This window comes from Canis lupus, chromosome 1 (assembly GCF_003254725.2).
Source record: "Canis lupus dingo isolate Sandy chromosome 1, ASM325472v2, whole genome shotgun sequence".
Taxonomy (NCBI): Eukaryota; Metazoa; Chordata; class Mammalia; order Carnivora; family Canidae; genus Canis; species Canis lupus.
Genome location: NC_064243.1, coordinates 102570853 through 102586921, shown reverse-complemented (window position 1 = coordinate 102586921; position 16069 = coordinate 102570853). Strand labels below are relative to the sequence as shown.

Genomic DNA, 16069 nt, shown 5'->3' with positions numbered 1-16069 from the left:
CTTCAGCTCAGGGCATAGTCCCCTGTCCCAGTATCGAGTCCTGCATCAGGCTTCCTGCGAGGAGCCTGCTTCTCCCTCTATGTCTCTGCCTCTCTCTCTCTCTGTGTCTGTGTCGGTCATGAATAAATAAAATCTTTAAAAAAATTTTGGTGGCTTAAAACAACAGATTTATTATCCTATAGTTCTGCTGGTTAGAAGTCCAAAGTGGTTCTTACTGAGTTTGAACCAGGGTGTCGGCAGGGCTGTGTTCCTTCTGGAAGCTCTAGGAGAGAATCTGCTTCCTGCCTCTTCTGGCGTCTGGAGGACACCCACACGCCTGGGGTTGTGACTGCATTGCTTTGGCTTCTGCTTCCATCATCATCCCATCTCTTTCTCTGACTCTGCTGCCTGCCCCTCAGAAGGACCCTTGTGATTACATTTAGGGTGCACCCCAATAACCAGGATCATCTTCCCATCTCAATATCTTCAACTCAATCACATCTGCAAAGTCCCTTTGGCTCTATAAGGTGATACATGCACAGGTTCTGGGAATTAGAATGTGGGCATCTCTGGGGACTGTTATTTACCCTCCCAAACTTATATACACCTAGGTACAAGTCAGTTTATATTATTTACAACATGTAAATGTTGCCTTTACCTCTGCCACTCCCCCTGCTTGTGCTCTCTCTCTCAAATAAATAAATGAAATCTTTTTTTTTTTTAGATTTTATTTATTTGAGAAACAGATACCGAGTGAGAGCAGAAGCGAGGAGGAGAGAGAGAAGCACGCTCCCCGTGGAGCAGGGAGCCAAATGTGGGGCTCAATCCCAGGACCCCAGGATCATGACCTGAACCCAAGGCAGATGCTTAACCAACTGACCCACCCATGGGCCCCTAAATTTAAAAAAATAATAACTAAAAAAAATTACAGAATACCAGGCATATGGTTACCCAGCTTCTTTTTAAAAAAAATATTTTATTTATTTATGAGAGAGAGAGAGAGAGAGAGGCAGAGGGGATCCCTGGGTGGCTCAGGGGTTTAGCGTCTAGACGCCTTTGGCCCAGGGCGCAATCCTGGAGTCCCGGGATGGAGTCCCACATCGGGCTCCCAGCGTGGAGCCTGCTTCTCCCTCCACCTGTGTCCCTGCCTCTCTCTCTCTCTCTCTCTCTCTCTCTCTCTATGTCTATCATAAATAAATAAATATTTTTTTAAAAAGGAGAGAGAGGGATCCCTGGGTGGCGCAGCGGTTTGGCGCCTGCCTTTGGCCCAGGGCGCGATCCTGGAGACCCGGGATCGAGTCCCACGTCGGGCTCCCGGTGCATGGAGTCTGCTTCTCCCTCTGCCTGTGTCTCTGCCTCTCTCTCTCTCTCTGTGTGACTATCATAAATAAAATTAAAAAAAATTAAAAAAAAAAAAAAAGGAGAGAGAGAGAGGCAGAGACACAGGCGGAGGGAGAAGCAGGCTCCATGCAGGGAGCCTGACATGGGACTTGACCCTGGGTCTCCAGGATCACACCCTGGGCTGAAGGCGGCACTAAACCGCCAAGCCACTGGGGCTGCCCGGTTACGCTGCTTCTAAGGCCCTATATGATCTGTCTCTTCGCCTCATTTTCTCTCTCTCTCCCCCTCACTTGCTCCCCTCTGGCCACACAGGGCCTTCAATGTTCCCACAACACACCAGGAACACTCCCACCACAGGGCCTTTGCATTTGCTATCCCCTACATGGAAGGTACTTTGTCCACACAGCTCGGACCCTCATTTTCCTTCAACATCCCCACACTGGAGGAGTCTTTCTTGGCACCATATCAAAAATCATACTCTACCCAATGAACACTTCCTGTCCCCCTCCCTGCTTTAATCTGCTCTTTAGCACTGGTCTCCACTGTCAAACATACCAAATATTTTGCTCATCTTGCTTATCACTCGCCTCACCCACTGCAGTGGGAGCTCCACAGGGCAGGGATCTTGATTGATTGGGATAGTTGCCGTCCCCTCAGCATATGGATAGTGCCAGCTCAGATTTACCACTCAATAAAGATTCATGGAATGAAGATGGTTGACTAAGAGAATAGAAGCTCTTGGATCCACGTTCTAGGGGACTTAGGGATTAAAGGGATGCCTAACACCTTTGGGTACTTGATATGGGGGAGTCCTGGATTATGTGGATATCTATGTGATGTGCCATGGTGGGGGGGTGTATAATTATATGAAGGCCCATATAAAGATTGAGGAGACCCTCTTGTGGGCACAGAGAATATTCAGGGGTCTAAACACACAGGGACCTAAGGGAGTTCTGGAAGGTTCTCAACGGGAGCATTGAGAATCCTAAATGGAATGGATGGGTCCCCTAGTGCTGGTGGGGAAAGGAGGCCTGGGGGTGAGGGCAGGCTTGGAGGCCTGGAGAAGCAGGGATGAGTCTTAGTCGGGCAACTCCCAAATTATTTCCCTCTTAGTCTGCCCCTGCAGTGTGTCCCTGTGTTCCCCAGCATGTGCCCTGCACCTGTGCACCTGTGGACCGGTACCAACACCACTGTGGGTTTAAGGTTCTCCTCGCCATCGCTCTCCCTTTCCACCTGTCCATTCCTCTTCCTGACCCCCATCCCTTTCCACCTCTCTCCCACTCTTCTCTCTGACTCTCCATCCTTCTGTCTTTCTTCCACATTGTTCCCGCCTTGTCCCTGTCTCTCTGTCTCCCCGCCCGGTTCTCTCGGTATCGCTGTCTCTCCCGGTCCCCATCACATCTCTTCCATCTCCCTGTCTCTGTCTCTCCAGCTCTTCGTCCCTGCCTGCTCTTCCGTCTCTGCCCACCGCTGCATGGTCCCTTGCCTGCGCCAGCGCTGTCGCCGAGTGTCCCCGTCTCTATTTCAGACTCCCTCTCCCTTTGTGCGGCTCCATCCCTGCCCTGGTCTCTTGGCTCCGCATCTCGGTCCCTTGCCTCTCCTCCATCCTCTCTCCTCCTGCATCCCTCCATCCTCCCTGCACCCTCCCACCTCTTCGCCATCCCTCCGGCGCCCAGGCCCGCCCCCTGCCCCGGCTCCCCCTCCCCCCTCCGAAAGGGTTAACTTTGGGGAAGGGCCCGGAGTCCCCGGATGGTGATGTCAGCGTGCCGGAGAGAAAGGACGAGGTGGCGGGGGGAGGAGGAGAGGAGGAGGAGGCGGAGGAGAGAGGGCGCGTGGGGGGGTGGGGGGGACCTCGGCCTGCAGCATCCGCCGGCCCGCACCTCAGACCCCCCCGGCGGGGGGAGGCGCAGGAAGGGGGGGGCCGGCCAGGGACGGGCTGGGGAGGGGGGGCCGCGCAGCCCCCCCGGGCCATGCTGACTCCCGGGGCCTGACCCCCCCTCCCCCGGGCCAGCCCCCCCTCCCCCAGCTCCGCGGCCCGCCGACGGGGGGGGGCGCCCAGCCCAGCCCCCTGGGGACCCCCGGAGAGGTGGGGAGCAGCCGGGGGGGCCGGGACGGAGCTGTCGCCGGCCCCCACCGGAGGGACGGGGCGACCTGCCGCAGGGGGGGCGGCCGGGGGGCCGGTCGGGCCGGGACCAAGGGCACCATGTCGTCCGGGGCCAAGGAGGGGGGCGGGGGTTCCCCCGCCTACCACCTCCCGCACCCACACCCACACCCACCCCAGCATGCCCAATATGTGGGCCCCTATCGCCTGGAGAAGACGCTGGGAAAAGGACAGACAGGTGAGCCTGGGGAGGGGACACCTGGGGCGGGGGGCTGGAGAGCTGGGGGCAGAGGGCGGGACTCATGGGTATTCAAAGGGCAGGGGCCGAATGCCCAGACCCAGGGGTCCCTCACAGAGAGGGGACTTGGGGTCCAGTGTGCTGGGTCCCGAGGTTGGAGGGGGCTGGGGGCTTGGACTCCTGGAGGGAGGTGCTGAGGCCCAAAGGCTCCCACCTCATGGGGGTCAGAAGTTGGAAGGGCTCCAGGGCCACGATGGGGAAGGGAGGCCGGCCTGCAGCAAGGGATCATCAGCCTGCACCAGGAGCTGAGGTGCTTGCTGCAGTACGCCACGGGATGGGGGTGCACCCCGGGGCAGCCGCTTCCCTCTGCACTGCTCTCTGGCTGAGGAGGGCCTCAGGCTCTCCTGGCAGGCTGTCTGGGTGACCAGCAGTGAGGCTCGGGTGATGGGGTCTGCAGCATTCTCCCCATTCCAGCATGCTGGCTCAGTGTGGGGAACAGAAATTGACAGGGAAAGTCAAATCTCCCAGGAGTGCTTGTGGAATCAGGGGTCATCCTTTGCTGTTGCTAAAGGCTGGCTCCAGTCGGGGCCTCTTTCTTGCCAGGTGGAGGGTGGGTGGGTGTGAAGCAGGAGCTGCACACCCGTGTCCTAGGCAGGAGGCCCAGGGGTGGGCCCTCAATCTCTTGTGAAGCTGAGGTTCCAGGGCAACAGGGAAGGGAAAGGCTCAGACCTCAGGATCCTAGTGGTAAGGGTGTGAAGGTGTCACTGACCTGAATTCCTGAGTTATGGAAGAGGAAGGGGCCATGGGCCTGGACTCCTGGGTCTGAAGGAGGAGAAGCAGAGGGACTGGGGGCCTGGGCTTCTTGGTCTGAGGGAGGAGGGGGCTGGGGGCCTGGACTCCTGGGTCTGAGGGAGGAGGGGCTGAGGGACTGGGGGCCCAGGCTCCTGGGTGAGGGGGACTGAGGGAGGAGGGCTGGGGGCCTGAACTCCAGGATCTGTGGCTTTGGGCCTTACCCTTGGGAAGTAGGCATACTCTTGGGGTTTGCATGCTCCCAGCTACAGCTGCTACTAAAACCAGATTAAAGGAGGGGATTAAAAGGTCAGGGTTTAGGAGGAGGTGGAGGAGGATGGTCTGGGAAGGAGACAAATGTGAAAGTATATTCCTTGGGAGACATGGAGTCTCCAGAAGATTGAAGAGCAGAGAATTTAAGGAAGTGATGGGTTGAGAGAGAGAGAGAGGGAGAGAGAGACAGGGTGAATCAGGCAGGCAGGGAGACAAAATTATGGAGACACAGTGAGGAAAGATTCTGTGGAGAGATGGATTTGAAGGGGTACATGAGGACAGAGAATCAGGGAGAGAATCAGGAGTGGCTATGGAGGTGATGGCAGGCAGAGAGGGACAGACAACCAGAAGGGACAGAACAGGGGCATCTGGCTGTCGCAGTCAGTGGAGCCTGCAGCTCTTGGTTCTTGGTCTCGGGGTTATGAGTTTGAGACCCACGTGGGTGTAGAGACTATCTAAAGGAGGGGGGGCGGACAAAACAGAATGTCTATGTCTACAGGCAACAGCAAGAAGAGAATGTGTTTTGTGGGAATGGTAGCTGTCAGAGCCCTGGGAGCCCAGGTCAGGGTGATTCAGGCCAGCAGGGAAAGGAGGAGGAAAGGGGGTCATAATGGAGACTCAGGAGCCAGAGGCTGGGCGAGGGCTCTGGGACCACCCCCCCCCCCAGTTTCAGTCCTGCTTCCCCAGGGCTGGTTAAACTCGGGGTGCACTGCATCACGGGCCAGAAGGTCGCCATCAAGATCGTGAACCGGGAGAAGCTGTCGGAGTCAGTGCTGATGAAGGTGTGTGTGCACTGGAGGAGGAGATCCCTTTGGGGCTGAGGGGAGGGATGGGGGCCATGCTGACCTCCATTCCCATGTCCCGTGCTCCCCCCAGGTGGAGCGGGAGATCGCCATCCTGAAGCTTATTGAACACCCACATGTCCTCAAGCTGCACGATGTCTACGAGAACAAGAAATATTTGTAGGTATTTATAGACACCCAGCCCCCCTTTCACCCCCCACCCCAAGTTCCTAGGGTGGGACCTTTCTGGAAACAAGTCCTGGAGGGGCCTGGAGAGACTTAAGGTCTCCTGACTAGAGTCACGGAAGGGCCAGTCTGTCCCTTTGCTACTGCACAGAGGCCCTCCCACACATACATACACACACACATAATCCTTGCTCCCACACCGACTGGCCTAGACTGATGCGAAGGGCCAAATATGCCCTAGCAACAGGACAGCCGCATCAGCCATCCTGAATGGGGGACAGAGATCCATCCTGGCCCTTATTCCCAGCCTCAGGCCCCCACCATACTGGACTACAGGGAACATTCTCTGCTAGATAATCTGGATGCCCTCAACCAGATCCAGCTTGCTAAGGGCAGATCCCCACCTTACTCCTCTTCACTGAGGCAATGGGAGTTTAGCAAAGCCTGAGGCTCAGTGAATCCTCCTTCCTAAACCACCCCTCTCCTGATCCCTCATAACCATGGGTGCTGTGATGGACACCCCAAAAATGGCCTGCTTAGGAGTTCCGAGTCTGTGTCTCAAAGTTGATTACCCTCCAGGAAGATGGGAGTGGAGTCCAGCTGCCTACGGTACAGACAACAGGCCTTTGTCTGACTCTGGTGACCCAAGGGACAGCTGGGCTAGGCAGCGGGTGAGGGGCCAGATTCCTGCCCCCACCACAGAGTCCCCAGAATGAACTGACTCCATCCAATACCCATCAGATGCTGGGCAGGGTTTCCCCAGGCAGGAAGCGGCCCGGCCCCAGGGGCTCATGGGAATTGTAGTCCTCAGGCTGCCCCAGGTGTGGCAGCAGGGAGGGGCTTTGTCACCAACTGCTGGAGCTATCACTCCCACTCCACCTAGGTAGATAGAGGGGGCCCCATGGGAGTTTGGGTTTCACAGAGGACTATCAGCCTTCCCTGAGCTCATATAAATTGAACTCTTGTTCCCAGGGGCTGGTGGGAATCAGAGTTTAGCCTCCCGGAGCCTGATGGGATTTGGAGTCTTAGGGGTCCAGGTGCTGATGGAAAAAATTAAGAGCCCATGTCCCAGAAACTTCTGAGAGTTGGGAATTTTTAAACCTCTCAAGAGCTAATGGGACTTGTAGTCTTTTACCTTATGGTCGTTGACTTAGATTGGTGCACACTGCAGTCGTTATTTACCAGGAATTAATGAGAATTCGAGTTTCTACCTCCCAGAGGCTTACAGAAATGAGAGGCTCGGCTTTCCAGAAGCTGATGGGAGTGGAGGACGGGGGTGTCTTTATGTCCCAGCGTCCTGTGAGAATTGAGGTGTTTCTATCCTCCAGGTGCTAACAGAGTTGTCGTTATCTCCTGAAATAACTAGGAGTCAGAGTACTGATACTCCTAAAATTGCCATGGGAGTTGGCTGCCTAGAGCTGGGGGGAATTGAGTTTTCGTTTCCCACAGGCTTGATGGGAATTGGAGTCTCTTTTGCTGAGGGACTCATGGGAATTGGTGTCTTCTTCTCCCCCTCCTCCCAGAGACTCATGGGAACTGGAGTCTTCTCCTCCCGGGGACTCATGGGAACTGAAGTCTCCCCCCACCCCCACCCCCACCCCCACCCCCACCCCCACCCTGTCCCGGGTCTCAGGAGACGGGATTCTTTGCTTACAGTGGGATGGAGGTCTTGTGCTGCGGTCCAAGGGCTTTTGAAAGAGGGAGACCAGGCTCTTTGGTCCTCCACATGCCCCTTCCAGCCCTCTGGCCCCTCCACGTCCCCCCAGGTACCTGGTTCTGGAACATGTCTCCGGAGGTGAGCTCTTTGACTACCTGGTAAAGAAGGGGAGACTGACACCCAAGGAGGCCCGGAAGTTCTTCCGCCAGATCGTGTCGGCGCTGGACTTCTGCCACAGCTACTCCATCTGGTGAGGGGGCAGCGGAGGGGAGGCTGGGATGAGCGCTGCCCACAAGGCTGACTGGAAGCCAGTGTGGTGCAGCCCCAAAATAAATCTTTATTCCTTTTTAAAAATTGAGATGTAACTCATGTATCATAAAATTCACCCTTTTAAAGTATAAAATTCAGTGGGGTTTGGTGGACCCAGTGTTGTGCATTGCTGCTATGTAATTTTGGAAGATTTTCCTCACCCCCAAAATCATCACCTTGTACCCATTAAGCAGTCACACACACACCCTCCCCCCAGCCTCCGACGACCACCAATCTGCTTTTTGTCTCCATGAGTTTGCCAATTCTGGACATTTCCTATAAATGAAACCATAGTATATGTGGTCTGTGTCTGGCTTCTTTCACTCAGCAAAATGTTTTCAGCGTTCATCCATGTGGTAGCATGTGTCAGTACTTCCTTCCTTTTCATGGCTGAACAGTATTCCATTGTGCAGATATGTCATATCTTGTTTATCCATTCCCCAGCTGATGGACACTTTAGTTGTTTCTGTTTTTTGGCTGTTGTAAATAACATGAATATGGGAACATTCAAGTGCATACCTGTGTTTTCAATTTTCAGGTACATCTCTGGGGGTGGAGTAGTCAGGTCATGTAGGAACTCTGCTTAGCCTTTTGAGGAAGTGCCAGATCATTCTCCAAAGCGACTGTACCCTTCACCATCCCCGCCAGCAGTGCATGAGGGTTCCAATCTCTGTATGTCCTTGCCAACACTTGTTATCATGTCATGTGACTTTTTAAAGAAAAGATTTTGGGACACCGGGGTGGCTCAGCAGTTAAAGTGTCTGCCTTTGGCTCAGAGCATGATCCTGGAGTCCCGGGATCAAGTCCCACATCGGGCTCCCTGCATGGAGCCTGCTTCTCCCTCTGCCTGTGTCTCTGCCTCTCTCTCTCTCTCTCTCTGTGTCTCTCATGAATAAATAAATAAAATATATTTTAAAAATTTTATTTATTTATTTATTTATTTATTTATTTATTTATTTATTCATGAGAGACACACAGAGAGAGAGAGAGAGAGGCAGAGACACAGGCAGAGGGAGAAGCAGGCTCCCCGCAGGGAGTCTGATGCAAAACTCAATCCTAGGACCACAGGATCAGGACCTGAGCCAAAGGCAGATGCTCAACCACTGAGCCACCCAGGTGCCCCCATTTGACTTTTTGATAGCCATCCTAGCGGGTATGAAGTGGTACCTCATTGTGGTTTTGATTTGTATTTCCCTGATGACTAATGATGTAGAACATCTTTCCATGTGCTTATTGGCCATTCATTTATCTTCCTTGAAAAAAATGTCCATTCAGATCCTTTGCCCATTTTTTATTGAGTTGTCTTTTTATTATTGAGTTGTAAGAATTCTTTATTCTGAGAAAAGATAGGTCTAGGAGTTACTCCTAAGGGTTCTTTATTCTAAGAACAAATATTTTATTAACTGTATTTTTCAAGTTTTTTCTCCCAGTCTGTGACATGCTTTTCAGTTTTAAATTTTTTTAATTTAATTTTTTTAAACAGCTTTTAAAAATTCTTTAAGTAATCTCTACATCCAATGTGGGGCTTGAACTTAGGACCCCAAGATCAAGAGTTGTGCGCTTGGGGCACCTGGGTGGCTCAGTCAGTTAACCATCTGACTGCAGCTCAGGTCATGATCTTATGGTCCTGGGATCACCCCATGCTCAGCAGGGAATCTCCTTGTCCCTCTGCCCCCCTCCCCCGCCATGCTCTGTCTCAAATAAATAAATAAACCCCCCCCCAAAAAAAAGAGAAAAAAGGTCACACACTGTTCCAAACGAACTAGCCAGGCACGCCACTTTTGTGTTTTTGTAGGAATGTTTTTTGAAAAGCAAGTTTTAAATTCTGATAAACTCAAGTTGGTCAATATTTTTTGTACAGTTTATGCTTTTTCTGCCCAGTCTATAGATCCTTGCCCAGCTCAAGGTCCCTAAGGCTTCCTCTTACATTTGCTTCTGGAAGTTATATAGTTTTAGCTCTTGCATTTAGGCCCATGATACATTTCAAATTAATATTTGTCTGTGATGTGAGGTAAGGGTTGAAGTTTGTTTTTTTGGCATGTAAATGTCCATAGGAAAATACCATCTTTTTCTCGGTGAATGGCCTTGAGCTTGTCTTTTCAGCCTTATTTGTTTGCACTCCTTCAGTCTCTGGGATAGAGATTGGGGTGGGTATCGGGGCAGAGGGGCTCAGAGTTCCGCAGGGAGTAAAGATTGGTAATGGAAAAGCATCCCATTTAAATTGTCAACACCTCCCTATGGACAAGACCCTGTCAAAATCCTGACATTAAAAACACTGACCTCTAGGGGGCAATAGTCAACATGTTTAACAACAGGTATGACCCAGTTACTGACCACTTCCAACAGAAACTGTAGAATCCTCAGCGCTCCCCCACCAAGATATCAAACCTTAAAACTTGAGGAATTTTGCTCCAGGGGAGAGGGCAGGTGTCTCCAGGAAGGGACCAGTGACTGGCTTGGGGTGACCTTATTATTATTATTCAGTATGGAAGTAGCTCAACATTAGCCCTCTTAACTCAGAATATCTCACTTAGTACCTATTCAAATATTTGTGGATAAAATCATATACTATCTGGGGTCTCCTATTAAATAATCCAGTGGAGGAAAGAGAGTATGTATGGGTGTAGATAAGGCCTGAGTTGGTAACAGATTTGCCCTGAGTTGGTAACAGATGAGGCTGGGGGATGGGCACATGGGGCTTCCTTATATTCTTCTATTTGGGAGCATGTTTGAAATTGTCCATAATAGTTTCCAGAAGGGCCCACCTCTGAGATATAGTAACCAGGGCCTCGGCCTCTGGGAGGAGACCAGAGGCCTGAGCCCCACCTGCCTGCCTCAGCCACAGAGACCTGAAGCCTGAGAACCTGCTTTTGGATGAGAAAAACAACATCCGCATCGCAGACTTTGGCATGGCATCCCTGCAGGTGGGGGACAGCCTCCTGGAGACCAGCTGTGGGTGAGTGGGGGCCTGGCCTCCGTCGTCCCGGGGAGGGAGTGAGAAGCCGGCCAGAAGCTCACACCACCTCTCTCCCTCAGGTCCCCCCACTATGCATGTCCAGAGGTGATTAAGGTGAGTGAGCAGGTGGAGAGGAGGGAGGCATGGCAGGAGTGTGGTGGACAGACTCAGTCATGGCAGGGCCTTCTCCTTTCCAGGGGGAGAAGTATGACGGCCGCCGGGCAGATATGTGGAGCTGCGGAGTCATCCTCTTTGCCCTGCTTGTGGTAAGGTGCCCTTCACCTCTCCTGCTCCATCTTCTAGAACAATCCTGCCTGGTGGGAGCATAGAACATGAAGTTCCATCCTCCCCTTGGGGGTTGTCTTCCAAATATTTAACTGGTAACAGGAAGGTGGGAGGTATTAACCATCAGACCAAGATCCTGGAGCAACCCCCCATACCCCATCTCTGTGCCCAGAGCTAGCCAGTCAGAAAACCGTGAGCCAGTCCAGGGTGTTCCAGAAAGGGATACGGCCACCAGCAGCCCTGGAGGGGCTTGGGACAATGGCTATTCTCAGGTGTTTGTTGCAATATGGTAGTAACTAGTATAACCAGACCACGCCTGTCGGCCTGGCCCTTCCCCCAGGGCCTTTGCACCTACTCTTCTCGGCCTAGAATGCTCTTCCATCCCTACTAGTCCCATTGCCAATCTGGTTCACACCTAGACTGTTCTTCACCCTCAGTTCAATATTCATTTCTTAAGGAAGCCTCCCTTGTCCACCCCAACCCCTCATGAGGTCAGGCCCTCTGGGGGAGGCTCTGTCCTTCCTGGCAACTCTCAGAGTTGGCCATTGGTGTTGAGCTATGCAGTTCCTTGTACGGTGTCTCCTTTTCTTTCTAAATCATCAGCTCCCAGAAATCAGGGCTTTTGTCTTTGTGTGTTTTGTTCCATTGGCTCAACATGGTGACCTGGGTTGGCACAGCAGCCCTCATGAACTTACATGGGACAAATAAATTGGCAGCTTACTCTGTGCCAGGCACTGTTCCTCGTGTACTTGTCTCAAAAGCCCTAACGAGAAGTGACTGGCCCATGGGCACATGCTTACCAGTGGTAGGGCTGGGATCTGTGTTCGCTCTCATCACCACTAGCCTGTGTGACAGAGGGGACTGAGGCTGAACAGGCATGCCCAGGGCTCCCAGCTCCCCCTCTCCAGGAAGGTGGGGGGATGCCTGAGAAGCGGGTGCAAACGCTACAGGCTTCAGCCCTCCTGCAGCTGGCTACTCTGGAGCCCACCCAATTGAGTTCCAACCCCTGCTCCACCACCTTGAGCAAGCAAGTCAGTCTCCCTCTCTAGGCCTGTTGCCTCATTTACCCAATGGGGGTACCTACGGTACCTGGAGTCACCAGCATTTCCATAGACTGTTCCACAGTCAGCCCTCTGAGCAGCGCTCAATTATTAGTTGTCATACTTCATTACTATTATTATTACAGCTGATCCTTATAATTTCTGGATTATGATCCTCCATATTTGCAAAGTTGCATACTCACTGCAGTTTACATCCTCAAAATCATCACTGCTCTTGGTGTTTTCAAGGTCATCCTCAGACATGCACAGGGTGGAGAAAAATTTGAGTCCCTGTCGCATGTGTTCCTGCCGAGGTGGCACAGGGCAACCCTGGGCTTTTTTTTTACCCTTATTTCAGTTAATCTTGTGCACAGGTGTGTTTTTTGCGGTCTACTGAGTGCCGCATTTTGTTTTGTTTTGTTTTGTTTTTTGCTTTTTTGCGTTTTTTTAAAAAAGATTTTATTTATTCATGAGAAACACAGAGAGGCAGAGACAGGCAGAGGGAGAAGCAGGCTCCCTGCTTGGAGCCTGATGCAGGACTCAATCCCAGGATCCCAGTGCGGACTCACACTGTCACCCCTGCAAGTCTATGTCCAGCATCTTCTCCCCCTCCCCAACTTCATTGCAAAACCCGGCTCCCCTCTCACACTGCCTGCTTTCTTGGCCCTGTACTTCCTCATCACATGCACTCCCAGCTGTCTCATTCCACGTGTCCATTTGTTGTTTGTCCTCCCCACTACTCCTTCAACAACCATTGCCTATTTTTTAAAAATTTTTTTATTTATTGAGAGAGAGACCAAGCATGAGCAGGGGGCAGAGGCAGAAGGAGAAGCAGACTCCCCACTGAGCAGGGAGCCTGACACAAGACTTGATCCCAGGACCCCAGGATCCTGACCTGAGCCAAAGGCAGATGCTTAACTGACTGAGCCACCCAGGCCCCCCTCAACCATCATTTATCAATTCAGGCATTATTCTAGACAAAGCTCTTTGGGCACAGGGACCTGGTGTGTCCCCTGCTCCATCCCTCTCAGCCAGATCAGAACCTGAGAGACAGCAAGTGTGCCCTCATGACATAGCTCCTAAAGTTCATTTACTCACCAGGGTCTCTAGGGTGTGAGCTCTAGGAGGGCAAGAGCTTGTTTTGTCCATCATGAGATCCCTGACCCCAAATGGATGCTCACCTTTTGTTGAATGAATGCATGAGGATTACCCCTTCTGAAAGTGGTCTGGGGAGAAAACTTTTTAAGATGCAGCCTCCAGGATCCCTGGGTGGTGCAGCAGTTTAGCGCCTGCCTTTGGCCCAGGGCGCGATCCTAGAGACCCAAGATCGAATCCCACATCGGGCTCCCGGTGCATGGAGCCTGCTTCTCCCTCTGCCTGTGTCTCTGCCTCTCTCTCTTTCTCTGTGTGACTATCATAAATAAATAATAATAAAAAAAAAAAAGATGCAGCCTCCAAGCCACAACCCCAGCCTCTTAAGCACTGGGGCCTAACTTGTCCATTGCCAAGTCCCTGCTCTGTCACTCACCAGCTCAGAGGCCTTGGGCAAATTGCTGGATCTCTGCATGCCTCAGTTTCCCCATCTGTAAAGTAGGATAATTATAGTCCCCTCCGTCCTAGTGCTTGTGGTAAGGACTTGACATGTCAGTTTGCCAAGTGCTTAGGCTTTCAACTGATACATCCTAAGCTCTATGTGAGGGGTCCTGTTATTTCTCACTCAGGGGGCTCTGCCCTTTGATGATGACAATCTCCGCCAGCTGCTGGAGAAGGTGAAACGGGGCGTCTTCCATATGCCCCACTTCATCCCTCCAGACTGCCAGAGCCTCCTGCGAGGGATGATTGAAGTGGAGCCTGAAAAAAGGCTCAGTGTGAGTTGGAATGAGCGGTGGGTCCTGAGGACAGAATCCCTAGGGGGCGGATGAGGATGGATTTCCAGGGTCTGCAAAACTATCCACTCCAAACTGGAGAGGACCCCCTTGGCAGGAGGGATGCCACCGTGCATGTGGGCCTTGTCCTCCCAGTGCTATCTGCAATAGTGGTAGGTTGAGGTGCTCAGTCTCCACTAGGGGAAGACCTAAACTGTCATCCTGCCCCTGGTGGAGAGGAGGGGGCACTGCCACGGACCCCCAATGCCTCCTCATCAACTTTCCTTGAGGCCTACTGTGTTCATACCACCTCACTTCTGCTTCTCTACACCCACCCTCCGTACAGCTGGAGCAAATTCAGAAACATCCCTGGTACCTGTGAGTATGGGGACCTGGGTACCTGGTTCCCTGGGGGAGGAAGGGACGGGGCCCAAATTTCAAGGGACCCCAGCAGGAGAACCAGCCAGAAGCTGGGATGCCAAAGTTCCTCAATGAGGAGGGGCTAGGGACTCAGGTTTCTGGGTCCTGGGGGAAAAGGACACAGGCGGAGCAGGTTGGGACCCAGAATACCTGCATCTTGGGTGGAGAGGGCTCGAATCCCGGAAGCCCGGTCCCCTGTAACCTTTCTCCCTCTCCCCAGGGGTGGGAAACACGAGCCAGACCCCTGCCTGGAGCCAGCCCCAGGCCGGCGGGTGGCCATGCGGAGCCTGCCATCGAATGGAGAGCTGGACCCCGACGTCCTGGAGAGCATGGCTTCGCTGGGCTGTTTCAGGGACCGCGAGCGGCTGCACCGCGAGCTGCGCAGCGAGGAGTAAGGCCCCCTGCCCTCAGCATACACCTGCTGCCCAGGTGCCCTCGTCCGGCGAGCAGCGGCAGCGCCCCAGATGGCCAGCAGACGGCGCGCCCAGGCCCCGCGCACGCGCAGACTCCCTGAGGCGTGGCACTCAGGCTGCTAGACAGGGAGGGCGTAGCCTAAAGCTCCCAGATGGTGCTGTTCCCGGAGGAACCACGAGGGGGCTAAAGGGCCAGTGGAAAAAAGGCAGACCAGATGCTGAGATGTATCAATAGGTGCTCAGACAGACTTAGTGTCCCACTGAGCGCTTACAAAAAGTAAGTGTGGAGTTATTAGGTATTATTATTATTCCTACTACTGCTATTATTGTTAAGGAAGAGTCAGATGTACCCCGACACAAAAAAACTCACCATATTGATACCTAGGAAGATGGAACCATGGACAGAGATACTGGGTGTACCAAGCCCTCCGGGAGCCACAGCTGCAGGGAGGGGGTGAGACCTCTGGAACCCGACCTCTGACCCCAATCCTCTCCTACCCCCTTATTCCCCTTCCCCGTCAGGGAGAACCAGGAAAAGATGATATATTATCTGCTTTTGGATCGAAAGGAGCGGTATCCCAGCTGTGAGGACCAGGACTTGCCTCCCCGGAATGATGTCGGTGAGGAGACAGAGCTGGAAGTACAGACCCCAAATTCCAGGGGGAGGAAGGAGCTGCAAGCCCTTAGCTTCTGGGTTTAGAGCCCCTGACTTGCTCTGTGACCTTGACACAACTCTCCGTCTTGGGCCTCTGTTTCCCTGTGTGTATGAATGCCATGTACAGCTGGACCAAGACATCTTCTGATAGAGTTAAAACTCTCTTTGCCCTCAGATCCTCCTCGGAAACGTGTGGATTCCCCCATGCTGAGCCGTCATGGGAAGCGGAGGCCAGAGCGGAAGTCCATGGAAGTTCTGAGCATCACAGATGCTGGGGGCGGTGGCTCCCCGGTGCCCACCCGACGGGCCCTGGAGATGGCCCAGCACAGTCAGAGGTGGGAGCCCCTGTTTCTCCAGTGGATCCAGAGTTCTAGCCCCAATTCCACCTCAGTGGTCCCTCTCTAGGCCTCAGGTCCTCATCTCAAAGGCACGAGGAAGGGAGAGGACATCTGAGCCTCGTGAAACCCATACACCTGTTTGTTTGTTTGTTTGTTTAATCTCTCCTGGAAACAGATCACGTAGTGTCAGTGGAGCATCCACCGGTCTGTCCTCCAGCCCTCTCAGCAGCCCAAGGGTAAGGCCAGCTCCCCAGTTAAGAAGGAGCAAGGGGGTGAAGACACTGGAGCAAAGATTGTGCAGCAGAAACTATAATTCCCATGAAGTCTTGAGGCATTGCCTCTTTGTCCCTATAGGGCCCCAATCCCAAAGCCGCATGAGTAGTTGGGCATTTCCACCTCCTGTAGGATTGGGTTTTTAGTGTATGTCGAGGGTTCATTTATT

General features: G+C 53.0%; 1 protein-coding gene and 1 long non-coding RNA gene across 3 annotated transcripts in view; one reads left to right on the top strand and one right to left on the bottom strand.

Moving 5' to 3' along the window:
- The first annotated feature begins 3499 nt into the window (after nucleotides 1-3499).
- The window catches only part of BRSK1 (BR serine/threonine kinase 1), a 17530-nt gene continuing 4960 nt past the window's right edge, over nucleotides 3500-16069 (top strand). The window contains exons 1-13 of one of the 2 annotated variants that reach the window (XM_025423902.3): nucleotides 3500-3659; nucleotides 5409-5503; nucleotides 5598-5683; nucleotides 7456-7596; nucleotides 10495-10611; nucleotides 10692-10725; nucleotides 10809-10877; nucleotides 13658-13804; nucleotides 14148-14179; nucleotides 14442-14612; nucleotides 15157-15254; nucleotides 15465-15624; nucleotides 15803-15863. In XM_025423902.3, coding sequence (XP_025279687.1) covers nucleotides 3524-3659; nucleotides 5409-5503; nucleotides 5598-5683; nucleotides 7456-7596; nucleotides 10495-10611; nucleotides 10692-10725; nucleotides 10809-10877; nucleotides 13658-13804; nucleotides 14148-14179; nucleotides 14442-14612; nucleotides 15157-15254; nucleotides 15465-15624; nucleotides 15803-15863 — 1347 coding nt within the window. In that variant the 5' untranslated portion in view covers nucleotides 3500-3523. Of the gene's footprint in view, nucleotides 3660-5408; nucleotides 5504-5597; nucleotides 5688-7455; nucleotides 7597-10494; nucleotides 10612-10691; nucleotides 10726-10808; nucleotides 10878-13657; nucleotides 13805-14147; nucleotides 14180-14441; nucleotides 14613-15156; nucleotides 15255-15464; nucleotides 15625-15802; nucleotides 15864-16069 lie in introns of those variants that run through there. The other variant, XM_025423903.3, reaches the window with a different exon arrangement.
- LOC112644997 (uncharacterized) lies at nucleotides 5216-7237 on the bottom strand. Its single transcript, XR_003126919.3, has 2 exons — nucleotides 6825-7237; nucleotides 5216-5662 (listed from the first exon to the last, which is right to left on the bottom strand). It is a non-coding gene; the product is annotated as an uncharacterized LOC112644997 (long non-coding RNA).